At 40.9% G+C, this 13,300-nt stretch overlaps 1 protein-coding gene across 4 annotated transcripts in view; it reads right to left on the minus strand.

The window, feature by feature from the left end:
• ERBB4 (erb-b2 receptor tyrosine kinase 4) overlaps window positions 1-10,756 on the minus strand; it is a 1,183,012-nt gene extending 1,172,256 nt beyond the window's left edge. For all 4 annotated transcript variants that reach the window (XM_030916910.1, XM_030916912.1, XM_030916913.1 and 1 more), the window contains exon 1: window positions 10,072-10,756. In XM_030916910.1, the coding sequence (XP_030772770.1) occupies window positions 10,072-10,153 (82 nt within the window). In that variant the 5' untranslated portion in view covers window positions 10,154-10,756. The remainder of the gene's footprint in view (window positions 1-10,071) is intronic.
• Between the last annotated feature and the right edge of the window lie 2,544 nt (window positions 10,757-13,300).

Here is a 13,300-nt window from a genome sequence, read left to right on the forward strand (position 1 = left end):
GCAGGCACGTAACTGGACCAGACTAGTGCACCAGTTAGGCTTCACCCTTACATACTACTTTATATCTCTAGTCCCTCATCTACAAAATAGGAGCAATAACCCCTGTCTCAAACTTTCTTCTCATGGATTCTTAAAGTGAAAAAGGTCAGGAAAGTTCTAAAAGAATTTCAGACAAAGTTTCTAATATCTCCATTCCCAATTTTTTCATTAATAGATTACTCGGCAGACTGTTAGGTAATTTTAAAAGTTACATTAACTCTTTTAGGCAAATATAAAATTAAGGTACAATTAGTGCACCCTAGTGGCCTAGAAATGTTGACAGTTCCTTAGAATCTGGTAACCTGAGAAGAAATGTCTAGAAGTGCATTTTCCCTGGTAGACTCTGACTCTATAAATAATATAATCATTTCAACCATTTTCAGAACGTAGAGTGAAATCATCTAAAAGAGCAACTAAGAGAATCCCCATCACCTCTCAGTTCAGTTATACTGCAAGTGCTTCCTTTATAGGCTCCTTTGAAAATGGTAAGCATGTCTAGTTGTCTATTTTAAGATATCGAGAAATTTTAGTTATAACAAAGTTGTATTATCACATATATCTAGGAATAGAAAATGCCAGATTCTATCTGGAACTCTTTTTCATGAAATACTTGTTAACATTTCCCGGAAGGCAAATATTCCTCCCAAGAGTCTGCAAAATCACTTAATAACATATTTTTATATTGTGTTTTATTGGCCTCATCTATTCTTCTTCAAAAGAAAAAGCTGGCATCTTGAGCTTCTTATATTTCTTCTTCAGTTCCTAACATGGTCCTGAAACACACTGGTGGATCAGGACATTCTTATTGCTTAAATTGATTAAATGTTTTAATGGCAGATAAGTAAGAAATAGCAAAATAGCCATTAATATTAAAATACTGAATTATAAAATATTTACATGTTTAAAAATGGTATCCACATCCCACATATATTTAACTTGCCAAAAATAAAACCAACAGAAATTGTACCACAGTATGGGTAGACTCTAAAAATGGGCATAGGGATGAATGATAGCATCTTAGAAACACTCTACTTGAAGAAAAACCCTAGGAAGCTCAAGAAAGCAACTAAAGAAATTTGTAGGGTAAACATGTCCAATATCTATTATTAATAATTTTATAATTGTTATTAGAATGACTTACTTTGTGCGCTATATGGTTTAATTACAAATAATAAGCATCCATGAATGAGCTTAAATTGTTCCTGCAAATGTATGCTATTCATTTATGTAAAAAAATATTTTTAAAGAGTTTATATGTATGTGGCACCACATTAGTCTCTGCAGAGGATAAAAACTTTGGTACTTAAAAAGTCACAACTATTGCTTGGTTTGATTAAATGCCAGATAAGTGATATCGAGAAGGACTACTGACTAGGGTAGTCAGTGAAGAAAGATGTAACAAAGAGGTATAATTTAAAGTAAAACTTAAAAGATTCAAAAGTTTGGCCAGGTAGAAGCACCAAGTAAGTCACAAATTCCAGGAAAAGGAATCAGCAAAAGTAAGGACAATAAGCAAGGCAGAGTCATGAGATACTGACTAGGTTAGTCTGATTTTTAGACAGAATACGTGTTAACAGACTCTATGATGGATTTAAAAGGAAATAGAAGACAGTTTTAGGAGGCTTTGAAATTACAAAAGGGATCCGTGAAAAGTTTCAGAATAAAAACTAAGATAATATTAGAAATGGTAATCTGACAGTGACAAGAAGGAGATTTTAGAGGTACGAGGGCATGAAAGAAGACGACTCATAAAGAGGATCTTGCAATAACCCTGCCTGAGATTTCTAAGGACCAGATGATGCTTACAAAAATCTTGGGGAGTAGATTTTAACATACCTATGCAGTCAACTTTCCTTTAAAACAAACTTATTTAAGTGCTCTGTTCTAGACAAAATTACCAGACAAAAGGAATTCCTGAAAATGAAAGTATGTGTATAAAATAAATATTATTTTGTTGTATTTTTATTTGGTTTTCATAGGTCCCTATAGAAACTCATATTCTCACATTCTTTATGCCCACAGAGAAGCACAGGAAATAATGACAAAGATTTCAGTAAGAGTTTGCCTACAGCAAAATAGTCACTGCCACCTATGATCTCTATTAGGCATCCCCTTGATAGTAATGGGGACCCATCCTGAAATAGAAGACTGTGCCACTTATTGCTCAAGTCACAGCTATACTTGATATAGTCACAGAGCCTGGAGAATCTGTCGTCAATTTTTTTCAGTCCTAACCAGCCATGAGATAACCCCAGCAGAGGAGAGAAAACAAGCACATGCATTTTTTAAAAGCAGATTTAGGATCCCCACTTGTATTCGAAAGATTAACACGTGGATATCCACCTATATTAGAAGCACATGGGACCAGGGTAAGTAAAGGTCAGCAGAGCAGTAAAGATTTAGCAGGTGAAACCGATTGTCTACAACTCTAATCATTTTGGAAAACAAGAGTGTTTATTGCACCATTCACTTTCTTCTAACACATTTAAACTATGTTCCAAATGAAATATATTATAAATCTTCATTTGGTCTTGAGTCCTTTTAGTTTAACTCTCAGGACTCAAACTGGATCTTGCATGTTCCTATTGGTGTTTAGTACGCTTCAGTAACCCCTACAATATTGGAAATAATGTGATTAATAGTAATGATCCTGAGTTACTTCTCATAAGAGAGGTTTAATGATATTGCACAGGAAGTTTCTTGGTGTTCATGTTAATCTTTTACGGGGGTCCACTTTCATCTCCAGTTTCTAACAGGAAGTGACTCTTCCTGCCAAAACAAGTTTCGAACCTCCCTTCTGTCACCCGGGCCCATAAGAATGCTTATCATGCCCAAGAAGGCTGAGGCACAGGAGGGAACTCAGGTACAACCAGACAGCATTAAGGTTAGGTCAAAAATAGTGCAAAGTCACAAGGCCCAGAGGTAGCATCTTACAGAACCCAACTAGAGGGAGGCAAAGGTGCTACAGAAATAAATTTATAGTCAGTACTTAAAGCTTTGCTTATGCACTTACTCAAATAATAGAACTGTCTTAGGGCCATTATGAAAGAGCACGGTCCAACCAAGACAGTAAAAATGATAACCTTAGGTCCAAGGCCGGGCCTAGATGAATCTGACATATTCCCACGGATTTCCTGGTTAAAGGTCTCCACCAACTAATTGGTGGTGAGGAACCCACTGTTGATCCTTTACAATCCATCTTATTTCAGCATTCATAGTACTTATTTTTAAAATGGAAAAAATAACCATTTTCTGCTTATTGGACATCTTCATAAAGCCCAGGTTAAAAAAAAAAAAAGAAACTCTTAAAAGTGCTATCATACACAGATAGTACTGTGGGCTCCTGTGTGACTTTTAGGGAATTCACGATTCTATATCTCCATAGACCTAACCAGGTAAATAAATCCTCCTACAGAACTATGTCTTTAAAAAGTAGCTTTATTTATTTACTCCTCATGTGCCATAACTTATCAATGCAATCAATGATTACTCTCCAAATATAAATTAAAGATGATCATGAGGATCCCACTGTCTTTCTTTTAGAAAGAACTACACAATATGATAATTAGGAGTGTGGATCCAATCCATTTGTCTTCATTTCAGTTTCTCAATTCTCTTTAATGCAACATAACCTTTTGTTTCCTTATTTTTTTATGTGTCAGTGGTTTTTCAAATACTTTGATATATGCTACAGAAAATGATATTGGTGTTAGGAGCTGCCACTAGCTTATATTATCTAACTTCCTTGTGCTGTCAGTTTCCTTACCTAAAAAATAAGATGACTGGATTACATCAGTGGTTTCTAGTGGACTTCTATGACACCAGTGCAGGAGAGTAGAGGCAACAGTGGAAGGAAAGTGAGGGAATGTCAATGGCAGGGGACTCAAAGCTGGCTTCTCCCTGCAGCTTAACTACGCAGCTCTCTTTTTATTTTACCCTTTCACCTGTTTTAGAAACAAGGGCTATGCCTATGACTTGACTTGGAACAACAACAACAAAAAGAGATCCACTTACAAAAATAATTAAAAACCAATGATTTTTTTTCTAAAAATTCTAAACTTTCCATTTCTAATTAATTATTAAAAACATTCAAAATATTAATAGCTTAGGCATGACTTTTAGCTACACTAATAAAGGTAAGGAGACTAAGATAGAAGCAAGTATTCTAATCCAAGATCACATAACAAATGATTGTATGAGCAGAACCCAAACCTTCTAACTTTTATTTTAGTGCTTTATTCACTAGCATCACACAATAGCCGGGCTGTTGCTGTACTACCCACAGCTAAGGCATGCACTATTCCTATTAAAGTCTATGTGGCTGCTGCCCCCTGGAGTTGTGCAAAGTGACAGGCCTGCAGAACAATCCAAAATGGAAATAACTCTAAAACAATTATTACATGCTATATAGCCTCTTTAGAATTTGTTACCAAAACATCCACATATTTCAACTCCATATGGTAAAAGGGGACAGCTTTCCTCTCTTGAAAAGTCTGTACAAATATAAAGCACTAGATTAAGTATCAAATGTGAAAACAAGGAAGTGGCCTTAAAGCTTGATTACAGAATTAGAAAATAGGGCAATTTATTTAACAAATATTTCAGAATCACCAACAACTCAGAAAAAAGAGACCATAGAACAATTCTGAAAATAATATTTTGGGGAAATTGCCCTCAAATACAAATGCCTTTGAGTTAATAACCTCTTTATGTCATTAGACAGGTACTCTTTTGACAGAGAGAGTTTGCTAGAAAGTTTACATTATGTTTCTTAATATAGGTATACACATTTTACATTACATGTGCAATTTAAATTACATCTATAAAAACAATTTACTGGAATGTATCTCAATATTAAAGACTTTAAAGTCATTTTCACAAAACTGTACAGTGCAGAAATAGTGCATTACATGCATTTCTCTCTCAGGCAGAGAAGCCAAGTCACAAAGAGATGCAGTAAGTTGCTGAAGGTATTAAGAAACTCAAGGAACTGTCCCTGGAAGGTAGAAATCCTGATTTAAACCATGTGACTATGTCCCGTGTCCCATTTAACCACAAAACAGGTAATTAAAGTCTCCCTCAAATTATGTTGAAGACATACAGTTTCAGGAAACATTGACCTATAATTTTTTCATAAAAAGGGATTATTTTTCATTATAAACTGGAAACTCCAGTCAATAGCTATATTAGAAATCATAAAAAGTAGGGTTTTAACTCTGACTGCCAATATTTATAATACTTCAGAAAATGAGTATTAGATAAAACGTGTAATTTGGTTCCATATGGTGAAATGTAACATAATAGAGCATCTCTAAAATGATATAACCTGGAGAAAAGTTGTTAATATGATTAAATTTTACCCTGCACAGGATACTCAGTAGATCACTGTAAAAGATAACAGTGGAATCTGCTTGATAATTAATTTCTGTAGAACAGCTGTAGGCTTGAACCTGTAAAAACTAATTTCAGTATAAATATTAGCATCTCTACAAAGCAGCGTCTCTCAAAACTGGTAAAATTAAACAGAGCAAGTACCAACAAGTGTGCAGGTATCAGAAAATCTGTTTTGATCATTTATTTCATTTATGTTTTAGGCATTTACAAACTATACATGGATATCCAACAGCAGCAGAACACTATAATATAAAGCCAAAACTTCTGGCTATTTTTAAGAACATGTTAACTTTTCCTAATAACCAGCTTGATATAATACAAAAATAATACCACTCTAAAGCATTGCAATGTTTAAGCCATCCTAATTCAATTTATTGTCTAAAATATGCACTGTGCATAGCTATTAATCTCAAGGTGGCTCTAATCAAGCTTCAGAGAGTACTTAGAAATAGCCCAATTCATTGCCTCACTAGCATTTTTTAAATGGCAGTGGTCCACCTTCCTTCCTTGGTCAAGAGTGGAAAAGAAAGAAAGAAAAAGGGTAAGAGGGACTTCTCTGTGGAAAGGTTTGGCCTTGGAGTCAAGGCTTTTAAGATGTGCCAGTGATCTTGGATCGATGCCTTTTTATTTTCTTTCGGGAATAAATCTGAGCAATGGAATGGCTTGTGATTGTCTGGCCAACCAGCCATATCAGATTTATCAGAAAGAATGAAAACTGGCTCAGAGGACTCCTACAGTGGCTGAGTGGCAGGTTGCTGGGAAAGACACACACAAAAACCATACACTTAGTGGTGGAAGGGAAAATATATATTAACACATGTAAACTCAATAAATACTTAGATGTAAAGAGAGAATCTATAGTAACAGAAAGGGTGAATGCATAAGACAGATGATAAATAGTACTTCTATTTAAAAACCAAAGGGATGAAAGCTCATGAATACTAAATATTTGAATCCACTTTGAGGAGGAAATATGATTTTCCATCAAATAAACACAAACTCTAAAAATCAGCCAATGCAAACATACTGTGCTCAGGTTAGAATAAAAAATGCATAAATCTTTCACAAAGTTCATGCTCTGATAAATATTCTAATGTAATTTCTTAATTAAGACACATTTCCAGTGACTAAATGAAAAAAAATATATAAAGCAGTAAGTGCCTTGATTTTCAACAAAATTTCACTTTCTATGCATACATGATTAAAATAAATAAAAGCAGTTGAGTTTAACAGCAAAAAAAAAAAAAAAGGAATACTGATACAACTGGAGTCATTTCATCACAACAGAACATTTATAGTATTTCCAAGCAATTTGCAATTATTCTAATAGATATTTATTTATTTAGACACATTGTCAAGAAAAAAATAACACCTTCTAAAAAGCCCCCATATATATGAGAATTTCAAATTAAAAAGAAAACTGTGTGCCCACAGATGTGCTTACAGTAAACACTTGTAAGAAAGAGAATTGATGCTTTTTTAAAAATATATTTAACACCATTTTCATGACTTAACTTTTATTAACATTTTTCTTCTCAAATGAAAAATAACCCCACGATTTTGGAGATATAATGATGTATCTTAAACATGTAAGAAAGCTATATGTACTTTTATAGAATGAAAAGCAAGACTGAGTTACCTGCAAAAAAGAAATGAGAACTGAACTTGTTCATTTATCTACTAAGGTATATAAGAGTACCACCTCAATACTACTATATATTTTCTTCAATACAAAGGTAATATTGATAATTTTCCATTATACAAGGAAGACATAAATTTTAGAATTATTCCTTTGGTTAGCAAAGGCTTTATAATTGCCATATAAAGGGACTTTGGTTATAATATATCTAGATATAATATATCTAAACATGCATAATTGAAAATGAGACAACGTCCTTTAGAATTTCTAAAAAATTACCTTCTCTAAAGCTGAATTTTTTCCAAGCAAAAGAAAAAAACGGTCCTCTTCTGTTACAATTATTTTTAAAAATATCTTAAAGATCTATACAACAGCATCCCCCGCCCTATATTTTTATTCTGTTCACATAGAGCAGTAAATAAGGTGCATTCCTTCTGCTTAAGAAATTAGCATTTCAAAAATATGCCACTTTCCCCTGAACTCCAAGCGTGTCTAATAATGCGAGAAGCAGATTGTCTTCCCTCGTTTCCTTAATTTGTTTCATCTAAAAGCAATTCACTCAACATCTTGTCGCCCTCTGGCAGCTTAGTTTACTTATCCGCACTTAATTTCTCATTTGGACCAAAACAAACTCCTCCAAACTGCTACTGACTGCTAACCGCGAGAGGGGAGACGCGCAATATGTATTTAGTTGGGAACACACAGCCACACACATACATAGGCACAAACACACACAGCCTCACTCATACCCCAGACAGTAACTTGTTTTTATAATAGCACTGCATTAAAACCAGCTGAACTTTCCCTGCCAGGTGCGGCAGGGTGGGGGTGGGGGAGAATGAAAAAAGGAGTCCCCGGGGCATTTACAGTTTCCAATGGATCACCTTAGTATGCGTGTTGCAATTATACCAGGGATGCACCCGAGAGTTTTTCTTTGTACGGCCCTTTCATCTGGATCACTTTGTGTTTTGAACAAGTGAGACTCGCCTTTGTGCCCCCAGAATTTCAAGTACAGAGTCACACACGGAACAATGGCACGCTAATCCTCGCGCTCTAAATGGGCTCACTTGTGGGTCTGACAATTCGCCCAGCGAAACGAGAAGAGACGAGCGAGGGCGCGAGCTGGTGTCGCCTGAGACGAGGAAGAGGACAGCTGCAGAACTAATTTGGATTACATTCCTTGCAGAAATTCTGAAAAGGGCTTTTCGGCATAGCTCAACCCGGAGCCGCACAGTTAATACCAAATTGCTGCGGACTCGGAGCGGGGTCCCTCAGCGGCAGAGGCTGAACCAGCCAGCCCCCAGTAGGTCGCCTCGTAGAAATTCCTCTCGGCTAAGCCTGCATGTCGGTCGCCACTGCCTTTGAATGGGTCAATGTGTATAATCAACCCATTGAGGGAAAATATGAAGGGACTCGAAGTGGGGAGGGAGATAAAAAGAGATGTATCTAAGAGGCCGCTTGGAATGTCAAGTCCGTGTTGGTGTGATTCCGGAGGTGGCTGGAGCGCGGGACCTGGTATGCGTGAAGAATTTCGGAGTAATTGGGAGGGTGCAAACAGCCAGCACAAAACGCCGCACATGTGCCATTCGAAGGTCATTTTGAAAGCCTCGATGATTGTAACTTGTTGTTTACTAGGCAAAGGAGGCGGCGGGGGCGGAGCGGGAAAACTACAGCTTGCTGTTTTCTTGGTGAGGTCAGAAGGACACTCTCTGGGGGCCTAAAGCGCTCCCTATCGCCACTCCCCGGGCTTTATCACCTCAAGCTACTTCCCACGCTCCAGTCACCATCCCCGAATGGTTTCAGAAATCTCCCTGGCTCTCCAAAAGGCACCCCTTGGCCGCATCAGACACCGGTCCTCCTCAGACCTCTCCCGTCCCAGTTTCATCCCCAGGAAACTCAAGTGTCAGAAACTTTGAGCTTCCTTGCGCTGCAGGTGCTATCATTAGTCCTGCAAGCCTTGGCGCTCCAACCCCGCCGCGCTGCCTCTCGGGGTCAATTAGCCCTTTGCCTGCCCAGGTACCTGGGGCTCGAGCTCTCCAGCAAGCAGTGGCCGCGCACCCGCCGCCGCCACCGCCGCCGCTTGCGCCTCGGGTGGATCCAGTGACCCGCAGGCTCCACAGCCCGGCCGGGCAGTAAACAGACAAGTTTGAAGGACTCCGGCCAATAGCAAGTTGAACTACAGGAAGAACTCTTCCAGGAGCCAAACACGGCAACCGACGGGAAGGCCGGGCTTCTGACTCAAGTGTGCCAAGCCTTTTTTTTTTTTTTTTTTTTTTTTTTTTTTTTTTTTTTTTTTTTTTAAGAGGTCATGCAGGCGAGCAAGCGCCCCTCAAGTCAATGGGGCGAGGGCTCCGGGAAGCCGGCCGAAGAGGCCCAGAGCTCCAGACCCCGGACCGAGGCGCGCCCGCCAGCTGCACTCGGGCTGCCCAGGCTGGGTGCGAGTCGCGTCTGACCCCACAAGGCTCGGGCGACTGGGGGCGCAGCGGCCGCCAGCAGCACACACAGGTGCAAAGCCCGGGTCTCTGAGCGCCACTCTCCACCGCCCTTCAGGCTCGGCGCGGGAGAGGCCCAACCAGCACCTCCCCAGGACCCCGGCCCTCCGCGGCCCCGGCGGTGCGGGTTCTTCCCTCGAGGGACCAGACAGGGACAGGAGAGTCTCCTCTGACTGGGGATTTGGGTCTCCCATGTCCCGAACAACAGGCGCCACCAGAAGGGATCCCGCTTAGGCTCCCACACAAAACGCTCGGGAAAGAAAAACAGGGGGTTAAGGACAGAAAAAAGAGGGGCTCAGAGTGATTTCTTCACGATAAATAAAGCACAGGCACACATACAGGGTAAGTTTCAAATGGAAAGAGGGGCGACCGAGAGCCCAGGGAAGAAGTCCCGGTAGAGCGGTCCCTCCACGCCTCCCGGGATGGGTGAAGAGGGCAGGGGAGCCACTCAAGGCAGCCCCGCCGGCGGCGGCAGGTTCGGCGACCGGAGCGCCAGAAGGAACCCACCTGACTGAGAATCGCTGGGTTGGACGGTCCCCGCCGCCACGAGAAGGCTCACCCAGACCCAAAGTCCTGTCGCCGGCTTCATTTTTTGGAAGTCTCAGATCCCGTGCTGACAATTACATGTCCAAATGGCATATCCCCCTTTTGGACACGCGGAGGAGATCCCCCAGCCGGGCACGCGTGGGGGCGCGAGGGGGGCGGGCGCGGCGCGCGCGGTGTAGTGACTCCCAGGGCGGGCGACCGAGTCCGCGCCCGCGGGTCCAGGGCCGGGGCTCGAAGAGGGGACGAGTGTGCGTGTGTTGGAGTGTGCTCGGTGTGTGCGCGTGGCGCTCCGGGCCGGACTGTGCAGTTATTTCCCCGCGTGAGCCTTCGCTTGCTCGCTGCCTCCTCACTTTCTCTCTCTCTCACTGGTTGGTCAACAATAAAAAAGGAAGGGGGGCGAAAGGTTTCCAAAAAAAGTTGATTGCAAAGAGGCGGTAGGTTTCCGGCCTCTCCCCGCAGCCGGGCTATGTTCTGCTCCTTCTTCAGTTTCCTTGCACCTCCAGTCCAAATTGGGAGGGGAGCGGGGCGGGGGGAGCTTCTCGCTTCTCCCCGGATCCCGTCCTTCTTTTTCCTGTCAGCTTTCCTCACACTTGTCCGGCGGCTGCAGTAATTAAAGCTCCGAGCGTCATTTCCAGCGCTCCGCGGTCTCCAGCTGCAGCCCACAGAGAAATTAATAAGACTCCAGAAGAAAAAAAAAAAAAAGAAAAAAAGAAAAAAAAAAAGGTGGGGGGGCGGTGGGAATAAAACAACCCTCCACGCAACCAGGCAGGCTCTGCTCAGCCGCGCAAACCCCGCCCATGCTCTGACCCAACTAGCCACGCCCTTCCCCCCGCCCCCCGCCCCAAAGGGAAATCTCATTGGCTCAGCCACTCCCCAAAATCCTAGGCCTCCGGAGTTGGGAAAACACCTGTCAGAGAGAGGGAGCCGCTTGGTGGGGGCGGGGGAAGCTGGATTTAAAGGGCTCACCGAAGCCATGCACTGAAGCACTCCTCTTCCCTCCCTGGCAGAGGCCTGGGACAGCTGGCCCGCAGAGTGGACAGACCATCGGAAGGGTGCTTACAGAAAAGATTTTTTTAAAAAACAAGTCAGCATTTTCTCCATTGTCCCACGGTGCTTATCTACAGACAGGACTTTTCCTAGAAATAAAAGAAAAGTCAATGTTGCTTTCAGCAAAAAGCCTCTGCCCGCAGCACTCTGCCACTCATGGTCCACAATTAGAAAGTACTTTAAAAGTGTGCACAGTAAGTAACTGGTAGCCCCTGCGGATTAGGTGATGGTAGGGATATAATCACCGCCCCGCCTCCCGCCCCCAGTTATGCCATCTCTCCGGTTATTCCCACATTTCCACACTGACCGACATTGAGCCAAACTAAAATTTCACATTTATAAAGCCATACCCTTTGATTTTTAGATTTTGTTTTTTTCACCTTTGGAGTTCATTCTTATTAAGCAGATTCTAGTCCAAAGCCACTGATTTAATCTTAAAGGGCTAGAAATTGTCCCAACCTGAAAGTATTTAAGGAGGCCACATCAGAACATAATTAACCTTAAATGATTCTGCTTATTCTACAGTAGACCCAGCTTTAGGCCGTTTCCTTGTCCTCACTCTGCACATTCATGGTCCCTAATCCGGAGGTCATTGCTAGTTATGAAAGTCTCTGACCTTTTCTGAATCTAAAATATTCTGGGATTGGGTCACATCAATGTTCATATCCTTTGCCTTTTACAGCTCTGAAACCGCACCCTGGCAAGGGCCAGAATCTCCTGGGGGTAGTAAGTTATTAGTTACTATTTGTACAGGCATTCTATGTATGAATCACTTTCCTTTTTTGGTTTTTCTACAAGCAGCAAATATATAAATACAAAGTATCAGGGGAGCTTAAAAATCAAACCACCCTGCCTTTCATTTGAGACCTGGATCTCCATTTCCCACTCTCTTATCTACAGCTCCATCCCTTAAGAATTTCCATGGAGCTGAGAACAGATAGGAAGTACAGATGCCTGAAGCCTGAAGCTTTCCCTTTCTTAGACCCACAGCAAATAACAGGCTCCATGAAGACGCCAAACAAGCTGAGCATGCGGTTTTACCACAAGCAGCCTAGGGCAGGAAGGAACTAGAGCAGATGACAGTGACTTGACCATAATGGTACTGATTGCAGCAGAACTGTGCACACTGCTCTTTGGGATTATCTTTGTTTTCTTTTTTTATTTATTACTCTTTCTCTCTGTTTTCTCTTCTTTCATTCAGTCTGTCTTCATTCCCCTTTCCTTAAATCTTTTTGAAATTCTAAGGCACCTCTCTTCCATAAAAGCTACTTCTTTTCAAAACTTACCTTCTGTCCCTAGAACGACAATTTAAATGAGAAAAACAAAATGTCTTGCTTTTGGAAAAGTTTAAGTCTCTGTAGTAAAAAAAAAAAAAAAAAGAGAAAGAAAAAAAAGAAAAAGAAAAAGAAAATAAAAAGAAAAAGGAAAAAACAAAGTCTGGTTTCTGATGCCAATTATGTTGCACGAAGTGAAGAAATGGGCCAGGTGTGGTGGCTCATGCTTGTAATTCTAGCATTTTGGGAGGCTGAAGTGGGAGGATCCCTTGAGGCCAGAAGTTCCAGATCAACCTGGGCAACATAGTGAGACCTCATCTCTACCAATGTTTTTTTTTTTTTTTTTTTTTTTCCCATGAGCTGGGTATGGTGGTGCACACCTGTAGTCTTAGCTATTGGGAGGTTGAGGGGGGATAGGATTGCTTGAGTCCAGGAGTTAGTGGTTACAGTGAGCTATGATCATGCCACTGCACTCCAACCTGGGAGACAGACCAAGACTCTATCTCTAACAACAACAACAACAACAACAAAAAGACAAAGTGAATAAATGAATTGCATACTTTAGCTTAAATTGAAGGGCAAAAACTTAATGGCCTGAATATTTTGGATTTTTTTATAGTTGTGTCAATTATGATAGTTTTTGTTCCCCTGTCAATTTAATAGCTTTTATATGACAGAGTATCTTCTATATGCCCTGGTCTCACCCATATCTTCTAGAATAATTCTCGACAAAGGAGGATTTTTCTATTAATATTTGTTGGTTTATAAAAACAGTATATATTTTTGTGGATATTAAACAACCCATACACGGTATTCACCTATTAAATTACCCAACATACCCTCAGTTTCCTTCTAATTCTATTTGTTCT

Source organism: Rhinopithecus roxellana, chromosome 14, assembly GCF_007565055.1.
Source record: "Rhinopithecus roxellana isolate Shanxi Qingling chromosome 14, ASM756505v1, whole genome shotgun sequence".
NCBI classification, from domain to species: Eukaryota; Metazoa; Chordata; class Mammalia; order Primates; family Cercopithecidae; genus Rhinopithecus; species Rhinopithecus roxellana.